This window comes from Vanessa tameamea, chromosome 8, assembly GCF_037043105.1.
Source record: "Vanessa tameamea isolate UH-Manoa-2023 chromosome 8, ilVanTame1 primary haplotype, whole genome shotgun sequence".
Lineage (NCBI taxonomy): Eukaryota > Metazoa > Arthropoda > Insecta > Lepidoptera > Nymphalidae > Vanessa > Vanessa tameamea.
In genome coordinates this window covers 4,156,533-4,179,536 of record NC_087316.1, presented here as the reverse complement: position 1 = coordinate 4,179,536, position 23,004 = coordinate 4,156,533, and the positions used below count along the sequence as shown (strand labels likewise).

The following is a 23,004-nucleotide window of genomic DNA, read 5'->3' as shown; positions in this document are numbered from 1 at the left end:
GGATATTGCCATTTGATATTGACCACGTTTTATTGATATTTCTTTCGTGATGTAATTTCGGGTTCCGTTTTCCTGATCTTTTCTGAATTCATTTTATTAAATATTCAAAGTATTTTGCTATAGGTAAGGAAATTAGTCTCTTTTACTTTGTCCTAGACTTCCATCTACCTAGTTTACCTACGTTTTGTTGTGTATTCAACCGTCGAGCAATAATTGTTTCCTCCAATCTGTGTTTCTGTGGAGCGCGAGTGCCAAAATACCTACATTTTAAATTTGATTAAGAAATAGTTGTAATCCGTTCGCTTTCCTGGTCGTAAATAAGTTTTATTATAGGAATAAAAAAGTATTATAGAACAAGACGTCATATATATTTTTGTTTTATTTATCTAAAAATACACATATATTTTAAAAATATGATACTTATAAACACGTGTAGCGTCATATACGAAATTTAATTTTAACCTATCTCCGGTTCATATTTTAAGTATTATTAATTTACACGAGCCTTTTTTATTTATTGGTGATGCAATCGTATTTGCATAGTTTAACTAAATTTTTCCGTAAATTTTGATTAAATTATTTCTTTACTTTGTTATAAAACACAAAAAGCAACAACTTTATAATTTAACAAAAATAGCAATTGCCCGTTCATTGTGACCGACACGTGACGAAAACAAGTGCCTTTTAGCAATTCGACCGGAAGCCCTGAAAGTTGTGCTCTCAATATTAATGACATACTTTTTATATTAAACAATACAATAAAGAAATAACTTTATTGTATTAAACAATACAATAAAGAAATAATAAACGTAAAATAATTCGTTTTAACTTTCTTTTAGTTAAACAATACAATTTACTTTTATATAATCTGTAGGAAAATAGTGCATGTTTTTGATTAATTCTAATTAATTTATTATTTTTATGATTTCTCAGAATCCACATGGTGTAATTACTTAGTGGTAGGCCTTTGTGCAAGCCCATCTGAGTAGGTAACCCTGGATTAGATATTCTACCACCAAACAGCTATTCTTAGTATTGTTGTGTTCCGGTTTGAAGGGTGAGTGTGCCAGTATAACCATATGCACAAGGGACGTAACATCTTAGCTTCCAATTTTGGTGGCGGTGATGGTGGTAGATGTAAGGAATGGTTATTATTTCTTACAGCGACAATGTCCATGGGCGGTTGTGACCAATAAACATAAGCCCCATTTGCCCGCTTAACAATTACATTTAAAAAAATCATGACGGTAAAAAAGTGTATTTTTTAAATTTTATTCTAAAAAGTGAGCGAGAGGGTAGTTGCGAGATAAAATCCCTTTTACGCGTAGTGATCGAATTACTACAAGCAATTTATGTTTGAATAATTATTCTTTTGAGTTTGGATGTTTGTATAAGCCATGAATCATTTAAAATAGTGATAACAAATAAATTATATAATATTCAAACAATCCATATTGAACCATATAAAGATTCAACGAGCGATACCCATAGCGAATACATTTTATGGCACATTGAATGTCATGTGCTTTTTTTATTATTTTACATAACCAATCATTTGGATATTTGTATAAGCTAGAATGTTCTAGAAACTTCATATCAGCGAACCAAGTTAGCTCTCCGACCGTATTCGGTGCAAATACATGTGACGTCATGATATTTCTAATGCATTCTAAAACATCGTATAATATAATATCTGAAAATAATTGTACAATTGACATAGAGACTGTTTATTTTATTTTTATATAAATAGTACTCCACATAAAGTAACTACATTAATAGTATTAATGTTTGATTGGTACATAAGACGGTTTAAATAGCAAACATTATTAAGAAACATGAAAATGCTCTTTGTTTTATTTTCGGTTATATGACTTTCTTGATATATATATCATTAAGCTTATATAAATGTGTATTTTAAGAGTTATGTATTATTAGGGTTGCTAGATTATTGAGGTAAGAATTAAATTAAAAGAAATGGACTCGTTTATTTTATTTCGATGAGAAACAAATAAATTGCGAGTTTTTTAGAATAAATTAATCATTTACATGTCGTATAAATGAATAATAATAAATGCATTTGAATTTATTTTAGTATATTTTTTTAATTGAGTTCAATAACAAATTATACTATAGATCAATTCACGAGCAAAAAACGACGCATACCATTCATATCAATAAAAAATATACAAAAAAATCAAAAGCAAAATATACTTTATTCAAATAGGCTTTTACAAGCACTTTTGAATCGTCATTTAACAAACTATATTAAGTAAAGCTACCACCGGTTCGGAATGTAGAATCTACTGAGAAGAACCGGCAAGAAACTCAGATTTACTCTTTTTCAATATCTAAAAAATACAGTTATGTTAGTTAAATACAATTTATATGTATGTTATATATCCTGCCTGGAAGTCAACAAGCATTTTTATTGCAACTCCAAGCTTTTTTATTATCTAAATAATCTTGTATCGAAACAAATTAAGAATTTAGATGGAATCGATAAATATTAACCGCCATTAATGTAGGTTCTTACCAGTACTATTAAAACGTCATTTTGCAGGTAAACTTAATATTTACAGCTACCATATAATGAGTTTATTTTCAATCTCATCCACAGCCCTATAATATATAACAAATTAATATATATTAAAATGTAACTACAATTTCAGTGTAAATTTCCTGTTAGTGTTAGCAGCTGTTTTTAAAGTACATGATTGAAATTCAGCCAATTAACTAGCAGTCAGTTGTGATTTTCCTGAGTAAAATTTAAAAATCAGCTCTATCTTACAGTTTTCGGAAATTTGTTCTGCCGTGTCTTTTTCCAAAAGATTTTTAAAGGGTTGATAAATGACTTTTATTACCACAAAGTACGAGGTAAATGTAAAGGTAAAAATAACTCACTCACCCTTCAAACCGGAACACAACAATACTGAGAACTGCTTTTTAGCGGTAGAATACTTGATGAATGGGTGCTACCCGCGCAGACGGAATGTTATTTATTTTTTCATTATTGTACATACACTTCTAGTGTGTTCGTTTATTGTGTAACGTCAAACTATAATCCAAATTCTTATGTTATTTTCCTTCGGGTAATTTCAAACATTTTTATATTTCGTATTATCAGAACATGTTTGAAATTACCCCAAGATTCTTGAAATTTCAACGACAAAGCCGATTTTTTTATATTTAATAACATGATACATATTTGGAGAATACTCGTTACAAAAAATTATCAAATTCTTTGCCTTGTACTCACTTTTTAAATTGAATAACGGAAACTGGTACTGGACTCACGAAGAGTCGACTATATCCCAAATAATATAATAGTAAACAGTAAAATAACCGTTAAATGTCCCACTGCTAGAATAAAAATTTCTCTTTTGTTAAGTACATTTGGAGCTTATTATACCATATAACATGTTAATATACTTTTTATTATCTTGAACCTATAGCCATCATAACATCACATAAAAGGCATTATCAGGATTCGTGAGTCATAAAAACAAACATTTCTCTTTTGATATTGTTCTGATTAGGTTCAACGCATGAAGTTTTGCTGCAAAAAATCTTTATTGCAACAAAATCTAGCAAGTTTCGTCGCCGCGCCGCGTGTGCCTTTATTGGTTTTCCAAAGGGCAGTTTGAGCTTGACTTGTGTTATGAAATCGCACTCGTTATTGATGTACGAACACTGACCTAGAATTAAGGAATTTCCTGTACGAAAATTTTGTGTAATAGATTGAAATAAATTCACACGTTTAAAAAAATATTAACAGGAACGTAGATCACAACATAGAATTGATATAGAAAAGTGATAAATTTATGATTAGGGCCGCATTATTAGGCAGGGCAAGTAATTGCTTAAGTTTAGGGTCCCTAGCCCTAGCCCGTGGTACAAGTATGGGGCAATCGGTTTTTAAATTTATAGTTACTAAAATTCTTGAAGTCAAATATTTCAATTATTTGAATAGGGTGATGGGATACCTTTGTATACATCGTAATTATAAATAAAACTCCGTTTTGATACAACGAGACGTGCATTACGTGGGGCTCCGACATGGATATTCATTGTAATATAGTACAATAATTTATAAAAGCACTTATGAATTGTTATTACAGTGTTGAACTAAATGTAAAGCTACCACCGGTTCGGGAAGTAGATTGTACCGAGAAGAACCGGCAAGAAATTCAGGTCCTGGTTATAATTAATTCGTATGCTCTCGTCAGACGACAAATGTCATATTAATATAGGCATGGCACTATCCGTCGACATAAATCATACTATATATTATAGTAGGAACTGAAGTTACTATTTTTATTATTTATACATAATTTTATAGATTAAATTGAGAGATTTATTATACGTAAATATACTCTATATTTACATTAAATGAGTTATATTGTGTTCGAAGGTTTGCTTTTCATAGGAAGATATACACATAATCTATAAATTAGTCTAATTTATGTAGGTATTGTCTTATGTCTACTGATTCTAACAACGTTATGCTAAATTTTATATATCGTTATCGACAACCATTGACAAAATCAGGGCGAATATTTTGAAATCGATTTTATTCGTATATTTGAGGATTCGATTATCATACGACTGACGAAACTGCCAAAGCTGAGAACGCAACGAAAAAAAATGGTGAGCAGACATTGATATATAAAAAATCATTTTTTTTATAAATCAACGTGAGGACACCAGTACTGTAGTATGATTTTTGGCGAGTGTCAAACGCAGCTGTCATGCTCACCAAGATAATAAAGTTGTGTCGTTTGTTTTTTTTTGTCTACAAATCAAACGGCATGATATATAATTATGACTCTATCAATCTTAAACCTCAAATACAATAAACTATATATTGTTACTACAAAAAAAATCTTCTCGTTATTGGATAGTTTAATCAAACACCTAAGGCCGGCAACGCACCTGCAACCCCCCTGGTGTTGCAGATGTCTATGGGCGGTGGTAATCACTTTCCATCAGGTGAGCCTCCTGCTCGTTTGCCCCCTGTAACAAAAAAAAAAACACATATTTTACTTGGTATTAGGGTGTAAACTAGGTAGTCACTCATCAGATATTCTACCTCTAAATATCATTTAGCATTATTATAGTTGTGGTAACTACAGGCAAAATAGACCTAACATTTTAGTTCCAAGGTTGGTGGCACATTGGCGATGTAAGTAATGTATAATATTTCTTACAGCGTCAATATATATGAACTTACTATAAAGTGGTCCTACTGCTTGGCCACCTACATATTACAAAAAAAAAAAAACAATTTTTAGAACTATATGATGTATGAAATGTAAAAAATGTATGCGTATACTGACCTAAATTCTGAAAGGCCTCGCGGATGTGATGTTTAGTTTTATTTTATCTGTGACATTGATTGGGTTGAAAGTAAATAAATGATAACATATTTATAACATGTACATATGGTTCGCAGATTATGAAAAGTCTAGAATATACCAATAATTTTCACAATAAAAAATATTAACTCTTGATAAAATAAATGTTGATTAACAAGACAGATTATTTGTAAAATACCGTATAGATGATAAATTAATTAAAACTAATATATTACAGATAAAAACTGTAACTAGGTAACTAGGTGCTGAGTTTTTTTGGCGGTTCAACTCAGAATAATCTACGTTGTAAGTAGATACAGCAAATACTCTGTGGCAGACTTAAATTTAATTCATATCGTTAGATGTCTAATTAAATGTGTCAGTAAGTGCCGTTTTGAATAAAGTATTATTTTATTTTTATTTAAAAAAAAAAATCTATTCATTATCGTTTCTGCTTCAATCAAAGTACCTACATAAATTGAAATATTACATTAACTAATTTTAAAAAATAATTTTATCTAAGCTATATTTATGTAATACACAGAAAGTTTTAAATGGAACTACCTATTAAGTATTAAACAGACAAAACTAAAATTTTTATTTTGTATTGATTTTACATTACTCTTAACAGTTATTATTTTTTAAATATAATGCAAGTGTTCCATCAATTTATGAATACATGAAATCGTTTCATTTGAACAGAAAAAAAAATATTAACACATTATCCTCAGCCCTAATCATGTTTTGATGTTATGAGAAATATGAATATAAAAAAATGTGTCATCGCACTAACACGTAGGAAGTGTAAATTAATAGATGACATGTTTCTCGAAATAATTTTTTTTCAAATATATTACGATACAATATAACCAGTCAAATGTCGTCCGAGATCAAACATTGTTGACATGTTTACAATGTATACGAGAACATCTGTCTTCCAAATTCCAAACATCGTTTAAATTTGTTTCGTTACATATTAACCCAGCTTTTGTTCTAGTGATACGAAAATTGATTTATAAATACATGTCTACAGTCAGTGGTATGTCTTCCTTAGGCAAACATTGCAGATTAAAGAAACAACTTCGAGATGGAGGGATGTAGAAGAAGATACAGCGGGGCTTGACGCTAATTAAAAACCAAATTCATTAATTTTTAATATATATTATTTATATGATAGTGACGGATATCATGATAATTTATAGAACCTGCTATAAATAATATAATTTATCTCCAACTTGATAGGCGTACCATTTCCACTATTTAGAATATATATGTATTTTGAGTAAACGTTAGCTGTTAGGAGTTAATTGGGATAATAATAATGACTGATAAGTTCAGGATATTGTATTAGGCAAATTGGTTATTCATATCATAATCATAAATTATCTTGGGAACTAAGAGTAGAAGATTTGCCTTTAGTTAAACTGACTCACTCACCCTTCAAACTGGGACACAACTATACTGAGTATTAGTTTTTTTTTTAAATGTTTTGTAATATATTTTTAATTTACCCTGGCCCTGGGGAGGGGTGGGGTCGGTTGGTATGTGGGATACTTATTCAATAACTAATACCACTGCGATGACCGTGTTGGGCACGAATCGGAGAGGCTGCGGGATCGTATCGATATAACGCATATCCGTCCCTCTGTTGTTGTGGTTCTACTCGTGGCGGAACTCTCCTCAGGAGCCGAAGAGGATCTCACTATCCCGCACTTCTTGCTAGTTTATACGGCAGCGCGAGGCTTTCCTGTCTCTGTTCCTCCACAGGGTTTATTAAATGTGTAGCAATATAAAAATGAAAGAAAAAATAAATAAAAATATACATATGCTATCAGTATCAGAGTTTCTTTCCAACAAGCCGTGACGACAATTTTATCACTATATTTACGATATTTTTACTATAACAACAGGACATACTAGCATGGCAATTTGTCTTAAGAAATAGTTAGAAATCGTATAGATCCATAATTTTGCCAATTACTACTTACGATACGATAAAAAATCGTAAAACATTGCACGATAATAGTTGGCTGCTTCGTTGGTCTAGTGACTTGTAAGGTTGGTATGTTCTTGGTGTCAAACTTTAAACTTCAAAATAGTAAAGGGATTTTCCTGTAGAAATTCTCAATAACAAGCCAGAGTCTCGGATATGGCCTATTATACTCTTGTACCTCTGGAAAAGCTGTTGCGCCTTCATTGCCTTGTCAACGGACTTTCATAAGCGGAAGAATAGGGAAAAGTTTATTTGAGACACGATATTACATTATAAAAAAAATTATATACACATCTGACAAAATATATATTACTTAATATAAATCCAAAATAAAAAGAAAAAAAGAAACAATTACTGCAATCGTGTCCCAAATAGGCGTATCATTCAGCTTCCAAGTTGGGTTCCTACACCCAACGCTGATTTTCAACGGTACCCTTATTAGCTTTGACAATTTGAATAATATACATACAAATATAATGATAAATATATAGTAATAGTTGTCTTTAGAAAAAACTGTCGTAGTCGAAATAGATTTTGGGGACATCATCATCAATCGTAAAAGTATATAAATCACGACACTTTTGTCAAAACAACAATATATCTGCACGACATAGTAAGATTCAAGAGTTAAAAAATGTTTAACCTCCCTTCTATAACGAGGGTAGAATTTAAATTCAAATTTCTTCACCAAACAAAATTTTTCCAGCACCATTAATTAAAAAAAAATTATTATCGAGGAATTTCATTTCTTCAAATTTAAAGTCTTTAAATTTGAAGTTGTTATGTTTTTATTTATTGCATTCCATAATTCAATTAGTACATACATACATACACGTATTACTACATCATATTTATTAAACTACTTTAAAAGTACATATGGTAATGTATAATTCGCAAGCAACAGGTTGGGATCATGTAAATAATATTGGGATCCAAATGTTTTAGCGTTAATGGGACTTCCTAGACTAGATTCCGAGCTACGACCTTGAATCTCGCCACGGTCACGTTCCTATGTTGAACCTGATCTCGGTAATGTTCCATAAATTATGTTCCGAAGAGAATAGCACTATCTTAAATAACAACAAATATCTTAAGGGATGTTTATGTTTTAATTAAAGTTTCCGCGCGTTATTTGAAATACAAGGAACTACGAGAATGTAAAAATGTGTACAAGTGAACTTATTATTTGAGTGTGGATGGCCAAATCCATGGCCATGGTAGTGACCTACCCACTCATCAGATATTCCGCCGCCAAGCAGCAATACAAATACCAAGTACTGCTGTGTTCCGTTTTGAAGGGTGAGGGAGCCAGTGTAACTACAGGCACAAGTGACATAAGATCTTAGTTCCCAAGGTTGGTGGCGCATTGGTGAAGTATGGGATGGTTAATATTTGTAACAGTGCCAATGTCTATGGGCGGTGGTGACCACTTAACATCAGGTGGCCATTTGCCGATCCGCCAACCTATTGTATAAAAAAACAGCAAAAAATACTCAAAGGAAACTCGCAACATTTTATTTTTGAAAAATTAATAATCTTACTCAGTGCTCGAACCGTTGATTAAAAAAAAACACACACATATCGAAAAAATTAAATTCAAACTGCCAAATTTAAGGAAAATATTGATTTCTATTGTAAAATACGTCTTTGATTCATACACATGTACGTTGTTCGAAATGATATTCAATTTTATTTTTTTCAACATATTATGCTTTGCAATATTCACAACACGATGTTATAATTTCATATTTTTTATTATCTCTTCGCATAAAAAGCCACACTCTCGACACTGTATACATATTAGAACATAACTTCTCATTTTTGCTTTAAAACATTAATAAAAAAGAAATAAGTATACTCCAGCATACATCTATATATACAGGGTTATTGGTAATTCGACGTATTCCTGTTAGGAGGTGATAGGGGTGACTATTTGCGATAATTTTAACCCCCATATGCATGATGCAAAAGTGAACCATTTTTGAGTTATCGCGTTTTTAGATTTTTTCGAAATAAGTCAAAAATACAACTTCAACAAACGTCGAATTACCAATAACACTATATAAAATTTAATGAAATGCCATTTATCATATTAAATATAATTTATTAGAATAATTAAAAACATGATTATATATGTAATTTTTAAAACATACGATTAAGAGCAGATTTAAATCTTATTATAAAAAAATCAAGCTTAATTAACTTAAAATAAAATTTCTTTCGTACACATTAATCCATTTTATTTTTCACACAATGTATGCATATTATAATAATTACTCGCAAGTACTAAAGTACTAACATTTTAATACACATGGGAGTAATGAAACATCAATGTATCAAAACGTCCTGGGGGTTTTATTTTTCCTATTCACCATTGCGGACTTAATTACTTACGTTTTGACCTTGAACTTCTATCGCTTTCATTGAACAAGTCATTCTACAATATTAGCTTTGCACTTTTATGTTTGTTACTATATTCGTGACTATGTAATATCTTTTTATTATTAAAATAATAAGTCAATGATCTCTGCTGGAAGAAAAACAGTCGTAACGCTTAACAATGTTGTTATAAACATTATTATTAACAAAATTACTGAAAAATAAATTCAAAACTCGTGTTAAATAAATATTAATAAATAATGTTTCTTAAACTGTACAGTATTATTTGATAAAAGATCTCAGACATCGTTGGTTTTTGGAAGACATAAGAATATTACATGTTTATATTCTGTTTGATGAAGCAGACAAACTACTGATTGTCTTACTGGTTCTTTTCGATATAATCTATATTCGGATAGGTTGCTCTATATTAAATATATTTAAATTAAATAAATTTACATATAATGTAAGAGTCAGTAATTTGTAGGAGCCTATCTGAATTCAAACCGGAACATAATACAAATTATTGCTGCTTGGCGATAGAATATATGATGAGCTTGTCGTACCTACCAGGTACCGGGCTTCCACAAAGCCCTACCACCAAGTAAATAACGTAGTTTTAAACATATCATTGTAAGGCTAATATAATAATTTTGTATTTTAATATTGATAGTAAATATGTTTACGGTTGTACGGGTTTCATCAAACGGCATAATTTAGTACAGGAAACTCATTAAAACGTTTATGGAACTTCCCCATCGTCAAATATATTAAGAAAACGTACGATATGTCTCGTTAATATCGTTTACCTTTATATGTGTAAATTTACCTTTAAAAAATATATGCATTTTGATTGTATGTTTTCCAATTAGGTATTAACTGTTACCCTCGATTTTTGAGGCTATTAATATTTATTTTAATTTGATATCAGTGGTAGTTTTTTAAAGTAAAGTGTTAGCAATGTTAGTATTTTAAAATTTGAAATATTTTGTTATTTAAACTTATAATGAGCCGTTGATTACAACATGTTAATTGCTTAACCTTTAACATTTAATTTGATAAGATACATTGGCATTTGTAGAACTGAGTAGGAAAGTGATTTATAATATTCCGAGAACACGTTGTTGACGTCATAGAAATAATCATCTATATAAAATTCTGATCAGTTTCGTTGCGGACGCGGATCAGTGCTAACGTTAAAATGGCCAACAGGTTACTGTTGTGTCTTGTGTTAGTATGTGTGTTGACGGACTATTCAATATGTGGAAGATTTTCATCTAGAAGTCGAAGCAGCGGAGGTTCCCGGTCGGGGTCAAGTTGGAGTTGGGGAGGAAGATCAAGTTCAGCAAGTAAACCATCAAGCTCTAGTTCGAGGCATTCTTATCCCACATCTGGCTCATCTAGTTTATCGGGATCTGGATCCAATTCGCATAAGTACCCGTATTCATCTGGATCATCCAGTTTATCGGGATCTGGACTCGGTTCGCACAATTACCCCTCTTCTTTTTCTGGATTATCCGGTTTATTCGGATCCAGTGGTAGTAAATACAATTATCCATCATCTTTATCTGGATTATCGGGATCATCATCAGGAGGAAAACCAGCGTTTTCAGGCTCGGGATCAGCCAATAGATATCCCCCTTCACCGGGTTTATCAGGTTCTGGATCAGGAAGTAGCCGATATCCACCTTCATCGGGCTTATCGGGTTCTGGATCAGGAAGTAACAAATATCCTTCTTCACCGGGTTTATCAGGTTCTGGATCAGGACGTAATAATTATCCACCATCTCATGGACTTTCCGGTGTTAGAATACCAGGAAGCCAAGCTAATCCAACAAATGTTGCTACGCATCATCGTCCGATATCATCGTCTTCCGACTATTCAGGATCGTTTATCCAAAAGTCGAAACACCGCTACCCAAGTGCAAATATGAATCCACCGCACAGTTCTGTTTACACAAACACGCATGGAGGAATTGGATCCGGGTATGGTTATAATTCGCATAATTACTATAATAGCTATGCTTCTTCACCCCAGCATATCTATATAACTGAGTATCGAAATTCTGACAGTCGATATAGTGATATATTAACTGGATTGGCTTTGTATAATCTCGGCCGTTCTCACAATCAATTTAATCATCACTACTATAACGATGATTATTACACACGAAGGTATTATTCAACAGGAAGTTCCCATCCATCAAATGAAAGACCAATAGACGAAGCATACTGCACATTAAGAATTAAAGAAAATAATAAACTCGAGGTGCTTAAAATACCTTGTGAGATTGTTTCTACATTTACGGAAGGAAGTAAAAAATTGTCACCTGGTACAGAAACTAGAACTGTGTGTGTATCTAATCATACCGTAATAAATAATACTCAATTACCTACTGTCACTACTACTTCAACCACAAAACCATTGAGTTATGTATCGACTACATTATCGCCAAATAATATAACCACCATACCAGCATTGCCTGCAAATAAATCAACACACGAAAAAGATTTGGGTATCATACCTCTAAATGCAACAAATGTGCCAGTCCAAGTTGAAATATCAAATCCGTCAACGATTGTCGCTCCTACATCAATAACAGAATCGACTCCAGCTTCTAATATATCTACTATTTCTACTAATTCAACAACAACTTTAACTACATTAAATAACACCATATCAACTAGCCAACAAGATATAATATCTTCCTCAACAGCTAAGCCTTTGAATGCGGTAAATAATACGACTTTGCCTAATCCTGTAACATCGAATATCACTATGATAAATTCGACCAAGTGTACCACAACAACAGATCCTTTGACTGTAAAAGGACCTCCTTTGAACCCAACAAATATGGAGTGTGAAGTGGAAATTGTTACTAAAACAAATCGTCTTAGAACAAAAGTAGATTGCAATATTTTAACACAATACTCGAAGATGCCGGAACCGCCTAAGAAGGAGAGCCTAATTTTGCCTTCGAGAAATAAATTAAAGTCATGGCTTGCCAATCCTCCATGGTGGATGTCAATATTCATAGCGTTATAAATTTAAGATATAAGTTCAATTTAAAGTTTCTCTTATTTATAATTTAGTTATTTAGCTGCTATTAATAAATTAAGACGTTAGAATTAGTGAGGTTTTTAGTATGTGTTTTAATAAATTACCAAAGTTTAGTGAAATGTATTTTGAAATTTGCGTTTTAGATTATAATGTTGAAATTAGCAAAATAAGTTATCGATGTTATTGTTTTTTCCTAGAAATAATAATATCTGGACATAGAAAATAACTAAGTGTAATAAAGTTATGGGCTCTCCTGGATGTGTTGAGCAGGCTTGATAGTTATGAATTTAGTTTAAAGTCTTCGCAATATCATGTGTTTTAAATGGCAACATTTTTTACGCTGCATTATTATTGCATCGATTTTTGATAGTATCCACTATTTTAAATCAACTCAATTGAAATCAACATCAATTTGATTAAATTTTTTATTGATGGCAGCCCTGACAAATAGTAATTATAACTTATTAATACATTGTTACGTAATGTGTTTATGGTAACGAAAATGTTGTTCTGTTAAACAATAATTAGATTTAATGCGTATCAATTAAAAGACATTTTATCTTATTTATGAGTATATAAGTACAATATCTTAGAAGCAATAACTTCTATATTATAGAAGTGTAGACTAAATGTATTGAAAGGTTAGTGCCATATGTTGGTGAGATGTAAAAAAACAATGATAGACACAAAATAGTATTACGACTGACACTCAAAACCATTCCATGCCAATTGTAATAAAAGTTACAGTAGGAAGAGATACCGTAATTACTCATTTGTATCAATAAAATGATCCATCATCCACCACAAATTGTTATATTATTATTATTAATTGTTTTTGGGTTTTTTGGGAATTGTATGGAGCATGTTTGATAAATTTTATTAAAAACAAAGTAATTATTTCAATACAATTTATATCTTTTCTTAGGTATTTCTGATCTTACATTTTAACACATTCAAAAAATATGAATTGAATTTTATCGTATTATGAATCGTAATAAATAGAATAATTTAAAGAATAAAAATATTACATTTTCCTTGTGTTGCATATTCTGTTACTTAGGACGTATATTGGGTATTACTCAATCGTAGAATGAACCTCAATAAATACTATATCTATAAATAAAGTACATCGTGAATACAGATAAACTTTAACCGCATTTGTATACAGATTCATTCTATTAAGCTACTTAAATTGTATCTGTCACGTGGCAGTTTTATATGCTTTTATCAGTTAAGCAATTACTTAATGATCCCTATCGTAAACAGATGTAGTGACACTTCAATGGAAAAACGTTTAATATCGCATTGCCCTACATTACGCGACGATAAATAATTGACGAGCTATTCAGCTCTATGTTCGACTGATAATGTCGTTTTTCTATCGATTCCAATATACAACGTTTTGATCTCTATTTATCTCAAAATAACTTTTTTCATTTCTTAAATATGTATTCTCATCGAAAACTGGTTGATTTAAAGTACATATAAAGCTTGAAAAATTTCTTTATTGTTTCCATGTTGACCGTTGTATGACGTAAGACTGAAGCACAAACATATATTAGCGTGTGTGTATGTTCTAACCTATCTAACAAAACAATAAAGATGTATTAGATAATTTTATATTTTAATAATGTAGATATCATTTATGGCATAGGGAGTGAGATATTTAACTTTTTTTAATGTTATATTTAGACGGACCGGCAAATAGACCACTTGATGTTAAGAGAGGTCATCAGCGCCTGGACATTTGCGCTGTGAGAAATATAAACCACTTCGTACATCGCCCATGCGCCGTGAACCTTGTGAATTAAGATGTTATGGCCCTCGTACCTGTGGTTACACTGGCGCTCCCACCCTTCAAACCGGAACACAACAATGCTAAGTATTGCTGTTTGGCGGCACATGCCACCATTTAAAACCTACTTATTTATATGTCAAGCTAACTGAAGTGATGGTACAATGTAAGAAATATAGAAAGCCGTCGTGAATGTCTTTGTTTTATCAAATTGTATTTCTTGACTTAAAACAATAAATGTTACTGTTATTGTTTTTAAGTCAAATTTAAAACCTTTTCTTTATAAATAAATACATTAGAGTAAGAAGTTATAAAAACATTAAACGTATTACAACAAGTGTAATACGGATATGAATATGGACGGTACGTAACTTTTACTGAAAACATGCTTTATAACAAACCAATTACGCAGGATACGATTTGATTTGGATAGATTAATAGTAACAAATATATTTTATATTGTTTGACCGATTTCAGTCACAGTGGCCGAATTCAAAGAGACCGGTCAACTACACAAGACAAATTATAGTGCACAAATGTGCAAACACATGTGCAGTCTCCATCCCTAAACTCTCAACATCTAATGGGACTGCAAATCCGACACGACCGAATACAGTTCGGGTGCAGGACCAACGACTTTCGTTTGGTATATTCCGAAGTATGGGAATTAGTACGGGTACACATTTCAGCCTCTGGTTAATTACGTAGAATATTTAGACAGAAAAACCTAATAACCTGTGGCTTGAACTCTTCGGGCCTCGGGATCTGCGACCTTATATTTAGCCACTAGACCAAGTAGGCATACATGTATATATAAACAAATATATTTATTGCACCAGATAATCTTAAGATCTTAGAATACTGACATGAAAGCATGCAAAGTGATAAGATCGCTCTTTTAGATAAATCCGATAGATTTCAAATCAATTTAAGATTTGCAAGTCATTGATATAAATTAATCGAAATACTTTTTATTTCATAAAGTGATAACAGTTCTTTATATTATAATGTGATCTTAGTAACAACTCGCAAGTTTTCAAACGGGCCTGTTAAAACAATTGCAGAGACTATAAACTATATATTGCTATAATTTCATAACAGGCGCAATAGTTGCATGAGTAAAAATTATCGAAAATCCAAAATATGTAGTATCAATTATGTCAAGTATGTTGTATTTAGAATGAAACATTAAGATTTAGGTTTTAAAGTTCTATACAAACAAATTTTCACGGTGTAATTTCGAACATTCCGGACAGTCTCGTCTCTTCTACATATCTGACATTGGCAAAATAATCTGTGGCCACTACCACAACCATAGAGTAAAGATGTAAGGAGAAAAATCAGGTACGTGTGAAGAGTCTTCATCCGAAAAAGTCTACCGCAATATATTTAGAAAAGGTTCCATAAATTGGCGCTAAAGTAGTTAGATACCTTAACTAGCTAGAATACCTAACTAGAATTTAATATTTATGCTTTGATATTAATGTCTAGATAGACTGTCAAAGCTGAGAAAGCGTCGAAAAAAATTTTGGCCGAAAGATTGGCCACTAAGTACGCGTTCGTTTAGTATGACGTTTGACGAGTGTCAAGTGTTGCTGTCAGGCACAATAATAAAGTTGGCCCTTCAAATTTACGCTCTAGCTCCAACACGCCGTCTAAATTACATACATTTTGAGGGACAGTTTATACATACACATAAAAATACTTCTCTTAACCTCCTAACTACTAACAAAAAATAAAAGAATAATAACGTAGAGCAGCTCGAATTATCGACGACCAAGCCCTTTCCGATATGCTTGATCCTTTGGCTTTGCGCAGAGATATTGGATCGCTCTGCATCTTCTACAGAATTAATCACGGGGAATGTTCCGAGGAATTGTTCGGATTAATCCCGGCTGCTGAATTTCACCTTCGGACATCTCGTCGAAATTCAAAATATCACCCACACCACCTAGATGTCCGAAAATCCACAACAGCGCAATTTTTAAGACATTTTCTGCCTCGCACAACCACTCTGTGGAACCAGCTTTCGCCGGCGGTTTTTCCGAACCGATACGACTTGGGAACCTTCAAGAAAAGAGCGTACTCCTTCCTGAAAGGCCGGCAACGCTTCTGCAAACCTCCCGGTGTTGCAGATGTCCATGGGCGGTGGTAGTCACTTTCCATCAGGTGAGCCTCCTGCTCGTTTGCCACCTCTAACATAAAAAAAAAGTAATAATTACAAAAAAAACCGTTTCCAATATCATAATTGTCTCAATAAGTATATAATATCATAATAATATGTTTTTAACAATGAATATTATGATAATTCTGTAACTTTCAACAATCGACGTATTTACATTTAAAACAGTTGTTATTGAAAACAAACTAGAGATAATGTGGTTCGAATACCTATTTATCATGCTATTAATTATGTTTTGTATTTAATATACTATTATACTAAGAATACTTACATAATATGGTAATCTAGATTTCCGTTAGCGTTTTGCAAGGGTTGCGTTTGTAACGTGCTACAGATGAATAATTTTTTTTTGTCCGACATTCTTGACAACAAAAAACTTTTGTATTGTTTCTATAACCTGTCGAACTTTATTTTTTATGTTTTGTTTCGTGTAAATTTATAAAAACAATTAAAGGAAATAAATTAAAATATTGCGTACTTATTTTATTTTAAAATTTAACAGATATTTCCTTTAATTAATTTTATAGTGTTATTTTAAATGTAAAGATTCGGTGATTCGGAATTTAGATTGTATCGAGGAGAAACGGCGAAAAACGCAATAGTCACTTTTCCTCACTGTCTCCTTTTATTTTCTATAATATCTTATATTAAGAAATTAGCTTTATTTATATTTAATTTAAGACTTAATTGGCTAAATATGAAATTACAAAATGCCTTTTTTATTATAATAAATGCCCTTCCCTTTTAATAAGTGAGTACGTTTTTTTAAAAGAAGAAGAAGAATTAAGATATTTGAGGAAAATAGTGATACCGGTTCAATAGGTAATGTCCGACTGGGATTACTAATATGAATCAGAATTACTATCGAACAGGATAAATGCAAATAAAATAGTCACGTATTTAATTCACTAGACTATTTTCGCTAATCCATAGTAGAAATAATGATAAAAAGTCGTATTCAATTTTTTTGTTGCATTGCATGCCTTACATCATCTTAAATATGTATTAATGTTGGTTTAAAAATATTTTTAGCAATGATTTCCATATCATTCAAGATTGAATCCAGACGAAAATTGTGTAATTAACATAATTGTTTTTTTTTTCATTGCAATATTTGCTCTACGTCATTGCGTCAACAAACAAAGAAAAAAAACGTTTTTTTTTTGTTTACGGCTCATGGTTTATTTGACTATTTAATTGTCTTATTAATAATATAATATAATAATATAAATTTAACAGGATTTTTAAAATTAATTTCTTTATTCCTAAAATGTATCCAAACAGAAATACTGAGCGTTGTTGTGTTCTGCTATGAAAGTTGAGTGTAACTATAGGTACATAACATCTTAGTTGTCAAGGTTGGTGCCAAATTTGCGATGTAAGGTATACTTAATATTTCTTACAGTGCCTAATGGCATGGAATGGTTAGCCAGTCTTTCTACCGATTAGAAATATTAAAAAAAAAATGCAACATTTTGTTAAGGAAACGATATTACTGTTCTCTTTAGGTAGACTATTCCGAATGAATGGGAACTAATTCTATTGTTGTAGCACGGCCTTCACGTTTATCGTTCATTTAATAATTAATAATTGAACTGTATTAAACAATGTAATTTTGCTGTAAATTTTAATTGAAATCAAATTATTAATTATTCGTTTTATTTCAATATCAGTAGCTAATAAATGAATTAAAGATTTTTTAATCAATTTATTTATGGTTAAGCTGGTCCGTTTTAATATTATTGACAAGATTGTTATTTTGGTTACAGACATTTCTGATATTTATAAAACATACTTTAAGCTATTTTGATATTAAATATATTTATTATAATATATTCTATTGTTTATATTGCATGCATTATACTTTTGCAAATATCTATTGTATTATTGTCACTGTTAATATTTAGTGTTGTATATATTTGAATGCTCTATATCTATATCTATTGAATAATGTTGTTCTGTAATGTTTGGTAAAGGCGCTACCCACACATAGTGTTCAGGTGTCCTGTAAAATATTATAGATAGGTACTTTAATCAAATACATTGTGATTTTCCCATAGATACTTATTAAATTCTAACTACTCCGACATAATTTCTTAAAGTATATTTGCTTTAGATAGAAGATATTACTAAGCTTCCACAGATATGTTTTAAGGGACTGTAAATAGGTAACACTTGCAATTTGTAAATAAGTTCAATTAAAATACGCTTTTTTAGAAACAAGCTTTTATTACATCAATGTACTGAAGCGAATAAGTTTAACATGAAATTGATTGTATTTTCACCAGTACCGAATGTGTTGGAAATTTTTGGTTTGGTTGGAAATAGTTGAAAATTAAGTTGGAAGTTTGAAATGAGTTTGAAGTACTCGTATATTTTCGCTTGAGTTTTTTGGTCTCGTATCGTTACAACCGTAAAAATGACAATGCCTAGTAAAAATAAACATATAAGGCAAAGAAGTTTATTGTTGATACAACTTATTGCAATTGATGAACATATAGAAATACTATTTTATTTACCGGTTAAATAAATGACGCATTCTGGGAAAAAAAGGCTGACTGGATTCGCGATTAATCATGTTATTATATGCACAGTCACTTGACCTATTATTGAATACTGAATCTTCTTCCTACTAATTTAGTATACCTATTATACCTACTTATGATTATAAACGTAACATTTGCCAACTATCCTTATACTAGTAATGTTTTAAATAAATTATTATTTTACCGTCTCTCATTATTATAAATATTCATAAGCTATTAATTAGAATAACTATTAATGTTATCACAGATATTTTATTGCCGGTACTAGTCGTGGAGTTATTCATTCGAACGTTGACGAAATATAATATTTTTTCACAATCGACTTCATAGTTGGTCATTCCTTCGCGGCTGTACATGATGAGCTTGCATTCAGCATTCTTCGTTACGTACAGTCGCCGATGCGTCGTTGGGTCCATAATTGTGGTTAGCTTCCAATCCACAATGCTATCGTCACTGGTATTCGGAACAAGATTGTTATCATGTGGTCTCGGGTCTTCGCTCCAGAGGCTAACATATACGGTATCTTCCATCATCTTTCGCGAATTGTAATCACGAATGAAATTAATCAAAAACGATTGAGCTATGTGACAGTACACAGTAATAGTTTCTGTTATTTCAGCATCTTCGATTCTCAGCCAGCACTGATCGGAACGATCGTTTCGGGTGGGTAATTCTAAAGGAAATGGTACTACGTACGGCTTGTGAATTTTCGTTGAATCGTCGCCGTTAACCGCAACAAACACTATGTTCGAGATTAGCAGTATTAATAACATTTTAAATGTCCACTTAGTCCGACGCCATGATTAGAACTGATTGTCATGGCTTCGTGTAGTAACAAAAAGTGAAACATTTGTGAATCGCCTTCACAGACCGTGATTATAGGATGAAATGATCACTTGCAATTCACGATTCTTAGTCACACTGTTTGGTTTCAATAAAAGGTACCTATTATGTAAGACAATTTTAATTTACTAACAAATTCAATAAGTACTTTTTTAGTATCAACTCACGTGAACGGTGTTGTTTAAATTGAGCTTCATGGGATATCGGAATTGGTGTGTATCATTTAGCTATTGCTAAATGTATGTACGAACTTACTATTATGTTTTATGTGCAATAATTGCAAATTCGTACGCATTGGTTTTACGAAAGAAGTCTTGCCTATTACTTGCTTGAGTTTTTGTGTTGTTTCAAGACCAATCGCTTTATTTAGAAACGGGATTTTTTATTTACAATTTATAACAACAAAATTACTGCATAATTAAACTGTAATAAATATACCTAATTATCATTTGTAATTTAAGATTAGGACCGTTTAAAAACAAATTTACTTAAGATATTCGTTTAATACCTACCCATAACTTAATAATAGATTAAAAATCCATTTTATTTAATGACTTCTAAGAACTTATATCGATTTTATGATTATTTTTATTCGACTTTGAATAGAAATTAAGATCATAATATTTATGAAGACTGATTTTTGATGAAAAATTTGAGAAAAAATTGATTCTCTTTGGGTTATTTTTTCGAATAATATTTAAAGGTATAAAAAATACATGTAAATAAACTTGGCTTTCCCAGACACGCGCTCGTGACTTTTTTTATTCTGTCACGTCGTCATGGGTAAAGTATTGGTGAAATGGTCTCTGCCGGGGATTCTTAGCACCTCGTGCCCCACCGTTATCACAGCTGTTACCAAGGTTGGGAAAAGCAGGGCTGCTGGTGACTATGTGCGGCGGTTTTGTTGCGTTTTTCATTTAGCACGCTAGACAGGCGGGTTGGCGATCGCAGTAAGGTGGTCATAGTACTCAGAGATACGCTACTGCCCGTTCTCCGATAAGTATTCTCTCGGGACGACTTTTACGCTTCCCACGGGATGGGATGAGATGGGGTGGTGATATTCGTCGCGGTCACCACAAGGCTAGCATTTTAGTACAGCGCTAAGTTTTCTGAACGCTGATTATTGATTTAACATTAGATTAAAAATAAAAATTATTCTAAATTTTCCTCTTCTTTTTTAATCTTATTCTTGAACCCGTAAACCAGTCCATAAATTATGTTTTTGTTATCACCTTATTGTTTATAAGACGTGCCATCAGACATCTTTAATTATTATTGATCTTTTTGTGACGAAAACTTTAACTGTACTTGTGAAAATAAAGAGTATGAGTCAATTATAATATCTTAATATATTTGTCACAGATTCTAAACAAACGTAGATATGTAGACACTTATATGAAAAATGTTAATAAAATCATCAGGTCTTATTATTATTCAGATTATAATAAAAAAATATTAAAAAATAAGTACCGAAAATATGAGAACTGCCAAGTCACACCTTAAGCTACAATATATTCTCCTAAGTTATAAACATAAATTATATTTTATGTAGTTATAAGTAAATTGCAGGGCTGACCATTGAACTTGGCTCTCATTTCACATTTATGTTTTGATAGGATTCATATTAACTAAAAATTGCGGGTTCCATACTTCACTACATTACTGATCTTTTTATCCTTAGTTTGTGTTTATAATTCATGCTAGTGGAGGTGAAGGATAGAGTGTAACAAAATCTATATGTATCGGATGAAATTCTGCCCACCAAACCTACTCGTCACAAGGAATGGCAACCTTTGTCTAGCGAGACATTTACTGTTGCCTTTTATTTATTATGTAGACCGTATACTTTAGTGAAGTGATCCTCTGGGCAATTTTACTTTTGTTTTACGGCTAGAAGAGCAAGCCTCAATATTGGATCTCTATGTTTTAATTCGGTCGGATGACATTTAGACATGGCCAAAGATAGATTAAAAAATGAGTTAAATAGAACAGCTTTAAGACGGTAATATAGCGCACTTCCAAACCCGTACTGTTACTGAGAGTCTTTTGACTGTAAAGTCCAATAATCCGACCATTATTGACCTATTTCGAGATTCAACATTGGAATCTCAAATTCCGTAGATGTGCTTTAGCTGACCCGGCGAACTTTGTTCCGCCTTAGACGCAATAAATGAGCAGATTTTGGATTTTATTAAGTTCATTTTTTTATTCATATATATATATATATATAGATATATTTTAAAAACTAATTCGAAATTAATTAATTGCTAATTACATTGTTTGAAGGTCTAGTTAAATAATGTTATTTTTTGATGTGCCAGAGCTACTATAGAAAAGAAAATAATGCTTTACGAAAGATATAAACAGATATATAAAACGAATATGTAGCAGATAAAATAAACAATAAGAGATTGTGTGTATTCGTCAAATAATGAAAAACAAAAATAGTAACTAAGAAAAAGACAAATCGTTTAATTTCATTTACTTTTTTCTAAGTTATGATACAATATAGGTAAGTAGTAGTTATACATATAATATAATATAATATTATAATGTGATAAAAGTTTTCATGAGATTCATTCATTCATTTCATCTCTTGCAAAGAAAAAACACTGTCGGAATAATTATTGAAATTAATAAATATAATAAATAAATGCTTTTAATTTTAAAAAATAATAATACAGGTACTTTTTTACGGACAAAAAATAATAATCAATTATAGACAAAATACATAACATTCTATAATAAAAAATCAACAATCGAACGTTTTCAATGATTCACGTTTATACTTAATTGTATATTATAAAATTTTATATTATACACTTGCAACATTGCGGGACGTGTCATGTGT

General features: G+C 31.3%; 3 protein-coding genes and 1 long non-coding RNA gene across 4 annotated transcripts in view; 3 read left to right on the top strand and 1 right to left on the bottom strand.

Annotated features, from left to right (window-relative positions):
* Positions 1–23,004, top strand: part of LOC135193389 (uncharacterized) — a 312,018-nt gene that overhangs the window by 38,182 nt on the left and 250,832 nt on the right. The gene's annotated exons all lie outside the window — the stretch shown is intronic.
* LOC113400109 (elongation factor Tu) overlaps positions 1–23,004 on the bottom strand; it is a 184,342-nt gene that overhangs the window by 53,613 nt on the left and 107,725 nt on the right. The window lies entirely within an intron of this gene.
* The window catches only part of LOC113399837 (adenosine receptor A3), a 75,465-nt gene that overhangs the window by 28,141 nt on the left and 24,320 nt on the right, over positions 1–23,004 (top strand). The window lies entirely within an intron of this gene.
* On the top strand, positions 10,874–13,629 carry LOC113399836 (mucin-1-like). The gene is made up of 2 exons (XM_064215610.1): positions 10,874–11,247; positions 11,299–13,629. The coding sequence occupies exons 1-2, from the start codon at positions 10,928–10,930 to the stop codon at positions 12,770–12,772; spliced, it is 1,794 nt and encodes a 597-aa protein (XP_064071680.1). The 5' UTR covers positions 10,874–10,927; the 3' UTR covers positions 12,773–13,629.

Excerpts from the sequence above, each read along its gene's own strand:
- LOC113399836 (XM_064215610.1), top strand. The coding sequence starts at position 10,928 with ATGGCCAACAGGTTACTGTTGTGTCTTGTGTTAGTATGTGTGTTGACG. Across the intron at positions 11,248-11,298 it reads TCTTTTTCTGGATTATCCGG|ATTATCGGGATCATCATCAG; the intron begins TTTATTCGGATC and ends ATCTTTATCTGG.